Source organism: Myotis lucifugus, unplaced genomic scaffold, assembly GCF_000147115.1.
Source record: "Myotis lucifugus unplaced genomic scaffold, Myoluc2.0 scaffold_83, whole genome shotgun sequence".
Taxonomy (NCBI): domain Eukaryota; kingdom Metazoa; phylum Chordata; class Mammalia; order Chiroptera; family Vespertilionidae; genus Myotis; species Myotis lucifugus.
This window is the reverse complement of record NW_005871131.1, coordinates 4,393,792-4,407,248: the sequence shown is the minus strand read 5'-3', so window position 1 is coordinate 4,407,248 and position 13,457 is coordinate 4,393,792. Positions and strand designations below refer to the sequence as shown.

At 35.8% G+C, this 13,457-nt stretch overlaps 1 protein-coding gene across 1 annotated transcript in view; it reads left to right on the top strand.

Moving 5' to 3' along the window:
* Positions 1 to 13,457, top strand: part of DNAH12 (dynein axonemal heavy chain 12) — a 238,892-nt gene that overhangs the window by 111,158 nt on the left and 114,277 nt on the right. The window contains exons 32-37 of the mRNA XM_023755751.1: positions 2,278 to 2,475; positions 2,609 to 2,749; positions 6,094 to 6,177; positions 6,697 to 6,885; positions 9,295 to 9,414; positions 11,763 to 11,954. Of these exons, the coding sequence (XP_023611519.1) occupies positions 2,278 to 2,475; positions 2,609 to 2,749; positions 6,094 to 6,177; positions 6,697 to 6,885; positions 9,295 to 9,414; positions 11,763 to 11,954 (924 nt within the window). The remainder of the gene's footprint in view (positions 1 to 2,277; positions 2,476 to 2,608; positions 2,750 to 6,093; positions 6,178 to 6,696; positions 6,886 to 9,294; positions 9,415 to 11,762; positions 11,955 to 13,457) is intronic.

Here is a 13,457-nt window from a genome sequence, read left to right as displayed (position 1 = left end):
GTATACTAGGATCGAACCCCAAACCTTTTGGTGTATGGAACGACACTCCAACCAACTGAGCCACCTGGCCAGGACCCCCAAGGATCATTTTTAAGTCTTGAACATTCACATGTGTTTTAGCCTACCAATGGTCAGCAAACTGTGGCTTGTGAGCCGAGGTTTGCCAACCACTGGCTCTAGACCAGCCATGGCAAACTACGGTCCACGGGCCAGATCCGGCCCGTTTGAAATGAATAAAACTAAAAAAAAAAAGACCGTACCCTTTTATGTATAGTGCGATTGAAATTTCGTGGCCCATGCGCAGAAGTCGGTATTTTGTAGAAGAGCCACACTCAAGGGGCCAAAGAGCCGCATGTGGCTCGTGAGCCGCAGTTTGCCAACCACTGGCTCTAGACTCATTGTTTCTTTGTCAGTAAACTCTCAAAAACAATAAGCTTTTTACTTAGTGGATTCCAGGCAGCTCTATGTTCCAGTAGCCACAACTACAGTTCTTATTAAGTTATACATTTCTGATCTTCCTTGTAGTATCCTTAAACCTATCAAGCTTAATACAGAGGATCACATTCTTAATCTGTTTTCCCAGAACTGTTTTATCCTCCTGAAATGATTACTGGGAACCATATTAATTTCTCATAGGTTTTAATAAAGTGATACAATGGCCCTACCCTTGATTTGATCCTTGATGCCAGGCTGAGTAGGTCTTTGTTGTTCAAAGATTTTCTCAGTTTATCTTTTTACCAGTTGGGGATGAGAAAAAATTGCCTCTATCAATCATATAGGTTTCTTGAATTTCTCGACTCTTTCTATTCTCTTTCATTCTTGCTTGAAAACTGCCTATTTTTGCTGGGCTTATTTCTTTCTTATAGTTCCTTGTTAAATGCAGCTATCAATGGCCATTATATAATATTAATATTCTGTTTACTATCCTTTTATCTGAAAACTATAATTTTATTAGTTATACTATCTGTCTTCCAGTTAACTTCAAGAGATAAATTTATCAAATGTTTGATCATTGCATAACATTAATTGACAATCTCTTAGCCTCTGATAACAGTTAATTTGCCACCCATGGTCTAGCCTGTGGTCGGCAAACTGCGGCTCGCGAGCCACATGCGGCTCTTTGGCCCCTTGAGTGTGGCTCTTCCTAAGCCTTAGGAGTACCCTAATTAAGTTAATAACAATGTATCTACCTATGTAGTTTAAGTTTAAAAAATTTGGCTCTCAAAAGAAATTTCAATCGTTGTACTGTTGATATTTGGCTCTGTTGGCTAATGAGTTTGCTGACCACTGGCCTAGCCTCTAAGCTGATGTCACATATTTTAGTCTTTTTTATTATAGCAAGAATACCTTCCCCTCTTCTAGGATGGGCTAGAACAGTGATGGCGAACCTTTTGAGCTCAGCATGTCAGCATTTTGAAAAACCCTAACTTAACTCTGGTGCCATGTCACATATAGAAATTTTTTGATATTTGAAACCATAGTAAGACAAAGATTTATATTTTTGATATTTATTTTTTATATTTAAATGCCATTTAACAAAGAAAAATCAACCAAAAAATGAGTTCGTGTGTCACCTCTGACACTTGTGTCATAGGTTCGCCATCACTGGGCTAGGATATTCTGTAGAAACAATCAGCACCCAAATTTTAGTGTCTTAAGAAACAAAGGTTTATTTCTCTTTCATATTGTGTCCATCATAGGTTAACAGGGAGGTTCTACTCATCATAATTAACACAGGGTGCCAGGCTGTGGGAACCATCTCTACATTGTAGGTCATGGCTGTGCTAGAGGGAAAAGAGAGAACTCTGTAAGGTCCCTCTCTGGCAATTATCTATCCCATGCTAGGAGGTAACACCCATCATTTCCACTGATTACTCATTAGTCACCTATTACTTCCACAGAAAGTGAGGAGATTCAGAAGTATTTGGCCAAAAGCACTAATAATTGCTATAGCAAGTGAAGACTTGAGGAAAGAGAATCTTTACTCCGCTCCTTAGAAGGACCCAAAACATTTTTTATTTATTTTAAGAGTATACAATTATTAAATTTTCATTTGAAGATTTTTATTATATTCTCTTTTGTAGATAATGGTATTAATGTAGATAATTTGATTTAGAGATCAACCATTTCAGAAGTTAAATGTATTTTCCTCATGTCTGAGAAAAATTCATATGATTTCAAAAATTATATGTAGTAATTAGGGTAAAATTTTACATACCACTATATAGGCAAATAATTTAATTTACTATTATTTTTAGAGTCATTGTTTAATTACTTCTCTTCCTTAATAGTTTTATGTTAGTAGGAGAACCTTTTGCTGCTAAGACAGAAGTTCTGCATGTGCTGGCTGATACTCTAACTCTTATGCATGAACGTGGCTATGGAGAGGAAGAAAAGGTCATTTATAGGACTGTAAACCCCAAATCCATTACTATGGGCCAACTTTTTGGACAGTTTGACCCAGTATCTCATGAGGTAATGTATAGTATAAACATTCTCAACTCTTATTGACAATGCACATTAAACCAAAAGATTTGAAATGTTTTCATATAATCACTTTGTAGTTCTATATAGGAAGCTTTCCAATTTTTCCTTTTTTCCTCCTCAGTGGACTGATGGTATTGTGGCTAACACTTTTAGAGAATTTGCCTTATCAGAAACAACTGACCGGAAATGGGTTGTATTTGATGGTCCCATTGACACCTTGTGGATAGAGAGCATGAACACAGTATTGGATGATAATAAAAAGGTAAAATCATCATCATTAAAAACAAGACATGCACAATATGAATATAACTAACACTACTGAATTATAAACTTAAAAATGGCTGATATGATAACTTTAATGTTGTATTTTTTACCACAATTTTAAAAAGCAAAGGAATGTTGTAAGTTCAACAACTAATCACTTAGGACTGTATATTTGAAATAAAGGATGCAGAAGGTTGCATAACTTTATAAATGATATTTCCAATGAAAATTTTTCCGTAAATTCTTTGCTTAATTTTTATAGAATAAAAGTATATTGTATTAAATTACTATGTTAGCAGGAAGGCATACTAATGTAATAGGTGATAATAATTTATAAAGTAACTGCAGACCTATGGTTTCTTCAGAACTTTAAATTAATATTTTAGGAAAAAAGAAAAAGACTACATTCCTTTTTTAAAACATCGAATGCTTCAGTGCTATATGTGGTATATTACCTTAGAATCTATAACATATACAAAGAAGTAGAAAATGGAAGACTTCTAGTATTTATTTTAATTGAGAGAGAACATACATACAGCATAAAACTTTAAGTTTAAATTCTATGTGTTTTTTTACATAAGTATACCCTCACATAATTGTCACCTAGGTAAAGATGCCTAAAATTTCTTGTATCTTACAAAGTTCATTCATGTCCCTTCCCAATCAGTATACCCCAGGAGCAATAACTATTCTGACTTCTACTGTGATAAATTAGTTTTGCTGGTTCTTGAACTTCATGGAATGGAATTATACTCTTAAGTGTTTTCTTTTTTTAAGTCAGTATAGTATCTGTGATGTTCATGTTGTTATAGTTCCATTTTATTTATTTATTCTTTTTATGTCTGTGTTTATGTTCTACTGTATGAATATACCACAATTTATTTTCATATTTACATGAAATTACTATACCACTAAACAAGCAAATTAATTTCATTAGCATTCAAACATATACTTCAGTACTTTATCATAGGTGATTGGTCATTTATTCATATTCTTTCATAAATTTAGTCATATTGACTAAGCTAAGAGGGGGGCGGAGGAGAGAACAGAGAAGATACAGTGATGATTCACAAGAGAGGGGTTAACCAGTAGAGACAAGTCTAAGAATTCATAGCCAGGTAGAAGGATTATTTCATATTGGGTAAGAGGGAAGCAGTAAAGGATAGATATAGACACAGGTGAATGTATGGATTTGAAAGTGGAAATTTGAAGACAAATCTTTTTGGTTATTTATTTTTACTTTGTGAAGTTGCAGGCCCTATTTCTTTTGCACACTTGAGGAGAAAGGAGAAGATTTAAAGGGGCCATTAGGAAAATGGGAAAGAGCTGCCTAGGAAACTATAGAAGCATATCAGAGTGTTACTGAGAACTTGATTGAATTGAAGACCATGAATTATTAGTAGTAGTGCCAAGGTCTGCCTTTGTGAGATTTTCTTTAAGAGTATAAGTGGTTTGTGTGTGTGTGTGTGTGTGTGTGTGTGTGTGTGTGTGTGTGTGTGGATAATGTTGCTAGACTGGAAATACAGGAAGACTTTAAGATATTGGCATGAGAATGGTAGAAGTGCTAGGCCAAAGAACTGAAGTTGCTTAATAATGGAGGAAGTGGGAACAATAGGGATATGAAAATGAAGAGCAATGGGGAAAAAGAAAACATATGCAATACTTTTAAAAAATAAAAAATAAAAGAAAATGAAGAGCAAGTGTGGTATGAATTAATGAGCAAGAGAGCTGGATGGGTGGGAGTCTGTGGGCAGAAATTGGGATGCTCAAACTTAGTATTTTAGAATTGTTTAGTGTTTCAGTAGAGAAGGCCCCAGGTATATAAGTGGATGGCTGGAGTGGAGTAGGAGAATAAGTGAAGACCAAGTGGTCAAGGGTCCAAGTTTTATGAGATGCTCCCCCTCTGAGCACTGGATCAGGCCAGAGTTATAGGAGAAAGAAGATTAAACCAAGTATGAAGGCTGTAGCTAACAGAGGGGAATGATTGGGTGTTGGTGAGTGACAGCAGCAAGCAGGGGTTGTCAAAAGAGCAAGGATTGTACTGGAGGGTGGAGTAGAAGTATTTGAGAAACAGCATGAGGGTATAAGGAGAAGGCTGATTCTACCTCCCAAATTTGTAGCATGTAGAAGAATGTTTGCTGAAATAATCTGTTGAAAAGTTAATAGTATTCTAGACTAGCATTGTCCAATAGAACTTTCTGCAATGATGTAAATATCTGCACTGTCCAACAAAGTAGCCACTAGTCACATGTGGCTTATTGAGTATTTACTCACATATTGAGCATCTGAAATGTGGCTTAGTACAATTGAAGAACGGACTTTAAATTTTTAAAAATGTAATTAGCTAAAATATATAATAATAAAAGCGTAATATGCTAATTAGACAGGACATCCTTCCGGACGATTCTGGGGCTGTGAGGGAAGCTCGGGTCCCGGGTGTCAGAGGGAAGTCAGTGCTGGCAGCTGGGGGAAGGAAGGCCTACTCCTGCATGAATTTCAAGTTAAATATAAATAGCCACATATGATTACTGGTTAACACATTGGACAGTCCAGGTATAGACCATTTATTTATAAGCAGATTCAGAAATGTTAAATGCCATGTTATTGACATATAACTAGACAGGGACAGAACTGAACTAGAGTTGTAATGGTAGAAGCAGAGAAGAAATACTGAAAAATAAATGAATAGGAAGTATTTAAGAGACTTAGTAATGAAATTAACTTGGAATATCAATAATTAATAATTATTATTAAATTATTAAAACTTGATAATTCCAAAGTTAGAAGCCAAAGAGATTAAGAAGACAGAATGGCTTTAGTAATAATGAACAAGAAAGGCGTTTGGCAGAAAGGGAGAAGTTGATAAATTCAATTTTACATATTTGATCAAAAAGGAATATTTTAGATTAAAAGGGACCAAGGGGGCATAGCAGACACAATTCATGGTCATTGATTGAATTTTTGTTTCAGTAAATCAGTTAAAAAGACATTTCTGGCACAATTGAGAAAATGTAAATATTGGGTGAGTTGATGATATTAAGGAATTATTGGTAATTGTGTTAGATGTGATCATATTGTGGTGATATAGAAAAGACCTTATTTTTTAGATGAATATTGGCATGTAAAATGTCATGGTATATGTAATGATCTTTAAAATAATTTTTTTAAAAGAGGCAAAAATGGCAAAATGTTAACATTGATAAATCTAGGAGATAAGTATATGAGTATTCATATTTACTTATTACATCATATCACATATATTATCTTATAAGTAAAATACATTTTCATTTGAGAAGTTTGAAAAATTTTTACATAAACATTTGAAAAAATAATTGTTTTTAGCTTTGCCTTATGAGTGGAGAAATCATTCAAATGTCCCCTCAAATGAGCCTAATCTTTGAAGCAATGGACCTTTCCCAGGCCTCAGTAAGTTCATAATTTACTATAACAATTGTTTGTTGATTCATTTATTTATTTAATCAATAAGTGTTTTAATTATGTTTCAGAAGATGAGTTAGACACTAGAAATACAAAGATGAATAAGACACAGTGTAGGCTCATTTAGGGAAGATGAGAAGCATGCTAATAAATAATCCCAATATAGAGCTACATGTAAGTGCTCTAAGAATGTGGAGAGGGTGAGTGCCCCAGAAGGGTATGGAAAACAATTGAGTGTTTGATCTGGTTTTGAGAGGTAAGACTTCTCCAGGGAGATTGTTTGGGGCTGGGTATTCCAAATCATGACAAGATATAAAGACCTGAAGCCAAGGCATGCTTGGGGAACTGTAACTTTAAATAGTTCAAATAGTATGTGAGGCTATAGAGAAAGACAGGAGCCAGATCGTGAAGGGCTTTATAAGTTATGCAAAGTAGTAGTTAGTAACTTCCAGGTACTACTGCTATAGAAGCAATATTGGAAAAAGAAAATTTGTCTTTTTTCTCTAGCCCGCCACTGTAAGCCGCTGTGGCATGATTTATTTGGAACCCTCACAATTAGGATGGGAACCGCTTGTGTCTTCATGGTTGAGTTCACTGAAGGGACCTTTACAGGAACATGAAAATCAGGCTCTTCTGAGAGGACTTTTTGACTGGTTAATATGGCCCTCTTTAAGGCTTCGTAAGAAACAGTGCAAGGTAACACTGCTGTTCTCTGACCCACTGAAATGTATTTAGGGAGCTGGGTGAATAGGTGAAGGGATTAAAAAAAACTTTAAAAATTGAAATTATTTATACAGACAACAGTATGGTGATTACCTGAGGGAAAGGGGAAGTGGGGGCTGGTAGAAGAGGGTAAAGGGGGGATAAATGGTGACACAGGAGACCTGACCTTGGGTGGTGAACACAAATACAATCTACAGATGATGTACTATAGAATTATACACTTGAACCTATATAATTTTACTAACCAATGTCACTCCAAAAAATTCATTTAAAAAGAAAAAGACATTGGCAGGGCCACGCTTCCTCTGGAAGCTATAAGGGAGAGCCTTTCCTTACCTCTTCCAGCTTCTTTTAGCTTTGGATATACTTATCTTGTAGCTGTATAACTCTAAGTCTCTTCCTTTATGTTTACCTGGTTTTCTATTCTGTCTCTCCACTGTGTGACTCATAAAGATTGAGGACCTTAAATTTAGGGTCTATCAAATAATTCAGAATATTCTCCTCATCTTGAGATTCTTAATTGCATCTTCAAAGACACTTTGCAAATAAGATATTCATGAGTCCATGGGATTAATTAGGACAGGGAAAATCTGTGAGGGGACCAAAATTCAACCCACCACATACATATACACACAGACACACATGCACAAACATTCGTTTCTTACATATAAATAAATACAGAGTGGGGCAAAGTAGGTTTCCAGTTGTGAGTACGTGAAACACTTTATTCTTGTATTATTATTTATAAATTATTGTGTTGTTTTTCATATGAACAACCAGAAACCTTCTTTTGCCCCACACTGTATATTGATCTAGAGAAGACAAAGGGGTATTCATTCAGTAGATTTCTTTATCCTAAAATATTATTTAAGATAGGAAAAATATTCTGCATTAAAGGAAAAAAATAAAAAATTTCTACTTTATGAAGATTCTGTACAATGTTTTTATAAAGAAAATATACAGGTAAAGTCACTTTTTAGTTTTTGTATTTTATTTTATTTATTTATTTATTTATTTATTTATTTTTAATATATTTTATTGATTTTTTACAGAGAGGAAGGGAGAGAGATAGAGAGTTAGAAACATGGTTGAGAGAGAAACATCGATCAGCTGCCTCCTGCACATCTCCCACTGGGGATGTGCCCGCAACCCAGGTACATGCCCTTGACCGAAATCGAACCCGGGACCTTTCAGTCCGCAGGCCGACGCTCTATCCACTGAGCCAAACCGGTTTCTATTTAGTTTTTGTATTTTAAAGCTCTAATATTACATGTTGTAAATAATACAAAATACGCTTCTGAGTGATGTATTTTCTTCTTACAATTCATTCCCATATTTTCCACATTCAGTTAGTCCCCAAGATCTATGGATTTTCCCTCCTTGCTAACTTTTATATTTGACATCTTCTCTCCATCCCAGTTCCTCTGATCACCCCACTTCTACCTATAATAATAACCTTTGTTCTGACTTAATCATTTTCTACTTGAATCTATACAATAGAGCTGCTCTGGTCCAGTATACATCCTGGTACCAAAATGAAGATTCCAAAACACAAATTCATTCCATTTACTCTCCTACTTAAAATCATCCTCTATTGTAACCCTCTTTTCTTAGCATGAAATCTTATCACAGGCTACAAAGCCTTTGAGAATCTGATCCCTGTCTGCTTCTCAAGCATTATTTCTTGCCACTCCTTTTCCACAAGCTATTTTCACATCCTAAAAAGTTCCCTTAATTCTGGGTCCACGTATATTTCCATTTCTGTGAATATAAAGTTTCTCCTGTTTTGAATGCCCTTTCTTTTAGCACCTGGCTAACTTTTTCCACCCAAATTTAGCTCAGCTATTACTTAATCTGGGAAGCCTTTCTTGATTTATTCCTCTCCCACTTCCCTTCTTGACCTCTTCCCTGGGTCTGGGCTAATTGTTTATCTCAAGTACTCTAGGAGCCTCTTTCCACCCTGATACTTCCTCTGCCTTGTCAGTATCACCCCATATTACTTTTGTCCACTTAACTTCAATATCACTACTTTTCAGATAGTGTGTGTGTTTTCTTTCTATATCTCCTAGCTTGGTATATACGTATAACATGTTTTTTATAAGTGTTTGTTGAATAAATAAATGAATGAATGGCAGTTAGAGACTTTATTTCTACCCCTAGAACACTGTTTATTCTCTTACAGTAGCTAATTTATTTCTTAGATAATTTAGAATATGTTATATAAAACTATGGAATATGCTAAACCAAAATATTTGAGAGATGTATTTATCATGTATACAGTTTAAATTCTTTATATGCTTTTATCAGTTTTTAAAATATTTATCTTCTTTTATTTTTTTAAATAAGATGAAAGAAAAGCATAATATTTTTTTCACTTTACAGGAACTGATTCCTACAAGTGATAGCAATGCAGTTGTATCTCTCACACGCCTCTTTGAAGTACTCCTCTGTGATGTGGTAGAAAATGATCCTACAAGCAAGCACATTCATGTTTGGATTATGGTTGGTTTTATTCTTAATGTGGTATTTGATTATAGACTAAAATATGCCTTTGACAAATGATACTTGTACTGAGAATGACATTGTAAGATCCAGAGCTGGTTTTTGATGAGCACTGAAAGAATAACTGAAGACATTAAAGTTGCCCTTACCTGGTATTTTGATTTAAAAAACACTTCAAAGAAAGTAAAATATGTCAGAACAAACCAAATCTACCCTGTTATTGATAAAGTATCATAATTTGATAAACAATAAGGTGACTTCATATTAATCCAATATGGACTTTAGGTGAATTGATTTTGTCTTAATCTTAAACCAGCATGCAGACTGCAAGAAGCTGGCTACAAAAGACAAGGAGTAGGCACACACCTGTTGGGTGGAGCATTGCTGGCAGAATCCCTACAGGGGTAGGAAGGATTCACTCGTCCAGGATGGCTAATGTCTAGAAGTCAGAGAAAGCCAGAAAACATCACTCTGAGGGAGCCAAAGGAAAGAGTGGTTTTGCTCTCTTCCTTGGTGTTAGGCTACTTTCCCATCCATCACCTTATTCCTGAAAGTCTTGATCTCCTCTGCTCAGTCTACTTTCTCTTCTAATTTGGTAATAGCAGTTTCTTCCTGTTGTTTCCCCTTCATCTGTTGCCATAGAAAATTACTTCAGACATCTCACATTCCAGTGTTCCCTGCTAACCATAATCTCTTCCTTTCCCCTCTCCCTTTGTCTTTATTTCTCTCCACTTTCAAAGAAATTGATCAGACATGTTTGAAATGTAATTTATTCATATCCCTATTTCTCCCTAAGTTTGGAACTGCCTTTCACAGAATTAGTTTTTAATATTCTTCCATACATGTAAGTGCTACCTTTCTATAAAATAAAAGTATCTTAGGAATAGTTTCCCTATGTAACCTTCATGTTATATATTTCCTGGAATTTTTCATTCTGTTGGTAAACCTAAACTCCCAAAATTATTTTAATGGTTCAGAATCATTTTTAGACAAATATAGATCTATATCAGGCTGAAAATTTCCTCTCAAAATATATTTGATAGATGTTTAAACTAGGTAAGGCATGTGCCCTGAGTAAAATTTGAAAGTCAAAAGTAGGTTTTCCATCCATACCAGTCCTCCAGCCACTCTCAGGTCAACTACTATTACCAGTGCCCAGATAGCCTGCTAGAGGTATTTGATGCATACTCTTATGTGTATACATTTACAAAATATATTTTATTGATTTCAGAGAGGAAGGGAGAAGGAGAGAGAGATAGAAACATGAATGATGAGAGAGTCATTGATCGGCTGCCTCCTGCATGCCCCCTACTGGGGATTGAGCTCACTACCTGGGCATGTGACCTTGATCAGAATCAAACCTGGAACCCTTCAGTCCACAGGCCAATACTCTCTCCACTGAACCAAACCGGCCAGGGCTGTATACATTTTTATACATGTTAGCATACCATCTATACTTATTTACATCTTTTCTCACAATATATCTTGGAGATCATTCCATATTATCTTTTTTTAACAGCTGCATGTATTCTAGTGTATGTAGCATAATCCAATTAAGCAGACCCCTATTGCAGAACATTTGGGTTCCTTTTATTCTTTTGGTATCACAAACAATGCTACAGTGAATTTTCTTGTACATATATCATTTTAACAGTTGGAAATATATTTCAGGATAAAGTCCTAAAAGAGAATTTCCTAGGTCATTTGGCATGGACATTTTAAATTTAGATAATTATTATTTTTTTAAATATATTTTATTGATTTTTCACAGAGAGGAAGGGAGAGGGACAGAGAGTTAGAAACATCGATGAGAGAGAAACATCGATCAGCTGCCTCCTGCACATCTCCTACTGGGGATGCGCCCGCAACCCAGGCACATGCCCTTGACCGGAATCGAACCCGGGACCCTTGAGTCTGCAGGCCGACGCTCTATCCACTGAGCCAAACCGGTTTCGGCAATTTAGATAATTATTGCAAGAGAAATGATTCTATGTGATTTAGCTGTGTTCCAGTAGATTTTATTTATACATCTGATCTTTTCCAAGTAAGTTAACCAGGCCTAGTATCTTAAATTGTAATTTATTCTTTAAAAATTTCTTTTAAATAATGAGTTTAAATTAAATATTTTTAATTTAATTTATTGAGGTGACATTGGTTAATAAAATTATACTGGTTTCAGGCATGCAATTCTACAATACATCATCTGTATATTGTATTGTGTGTTTACCACTCCACGTCAAGTCTCCTTCCATCACTATTTATGCCCCCTTTCCCTTCTACTTTCCCCATCCTCTTCCCTCTGGCAATCACCATACTATTATCTGTTTTTTCTTTTTGTTTTTTACCAACAGGCTTGCTTTATGTTTTCTTTGATTTGGTCCATTGGAGGAAGTTGTGATACAAATGGTCGCATTATTTTTGATTCTTTCCTACGATCAGTCATGCTGGGAAATATTGAAAGCATCCCAGTGCCTGATTCTGTGGGTAAATGGGAATGCCACTTTGATGAAAAAGGCTTGGTATATGATTACATGTATGAGGTATGATATAAAATTATTGTTATGATAAGCTGTAAACCACAATTTGGATCAGCAGGCAAAATTCCTGAGTTCCAATTCTAGAGTTATTTTGAATTGTGTGGTTAGCATTGTAGTTCTTTCTCTTTAGTTTCTTCTCCTGTAACTTGTGGACAGACAGATAAACTTGCTTTAAGAATAGTTTAAAATTTCAGATTTAAATTAAATATATTTTCTCCACTTTTAAAATAATTTACAAAAGGATTATTTTAAACAGTAACCATTTGAATAATCATTTGACTCATGCAAATTTTTCCTAATAAAGTCATAAGATCTGGGATTTTTTACCTAAATCTCAAGGTTTATAGATTAAGAAACAAACCTAGAGAGGCAATGCCCAGAAGAGTCAGGACTTGAACCTAGTTCTCTTGACTGCCAGTGCAGAAATCTTTCCACAAAACCATTCTTAAAAACAGAATTTTACGAATATGACCAGAGTTTCATCCTCATTAGTCACAATGAGAAATCAATAAAATAATTTCTAAAACTAAAAAACCAAGAGTGGTAACACAGCATATTCCTTAATAATTGGAGGAAAATGCCAAAATATCCAGCTTAAAGAGCGAACTGTAGTTGCTGTTGGAAAGGAGAAAATGATATTTGAGAGGGTGACTACTGGTGTTTTTTCAATTACAGTTGACATTCTGTATTATATTAGATTCAGGTGTACAGCATAGTGGTCATATAACTTACAAAATGATCTCTCCAATAAGTCTTGACCCCATACATAGTTACAACAACATTATTGACTATATTCCCTAAGCTGTACTTTACATTCCCCGTGACTATTTTGTAACTACCAATTTGTACTTCTCAATCCCTTCACCTTTTTCACTCTATGTGATTTAACTGTGTTCTAATAGATTTTATTCATAGATCTGATTTTGTCCAAGTAAGTTAACCAGGCCTTAATATATTAAACTAGAGGCCTGGTGCATGAATTTCTCCACATCAGACCCGGTGAGGTCCCTCAGCCTAGCCTGTGGGGATCAGTGGACCTCCGCGCTGCCGCAGCCCAGCCTTACCTTACCTGCCAGCTCTTAGGGCTCCAGCCCACTGTCCGCATCAATCCCGCACAGCGAGAAGTGGTGTGCCAAGCGGCAGGTGACGGGGGAGGAGCCTGTGCTGGGCACCACATAGCTCCCGCTCATCCCAGCCTCACTGTGCCTTGCCGCTCGTGTGCACAGGGGTAGTGTTCAAAGGAGAGGCTAGCCAGCAGTCAGCCCAGCGTCTGGCGCCCCTCTGTCAGCTGACCGGAGCTCTTGCTGTGGGAGCGCACTGACCACCAGGGGGCAGCTCCTGCATTAAGTGTCTGTCCCCTGGTGGTGCACATCACAGCTACCGGTCAGTCATTTGGTTGTCTAGTTGTCCCGTCATCTAGTCGCTTAGGCTTTTATATAAACAGATTGCAATTAATTTTTTTAAATGTCTTTTAAATAAATAGTTTAAATTAGATCCCTAAACCCT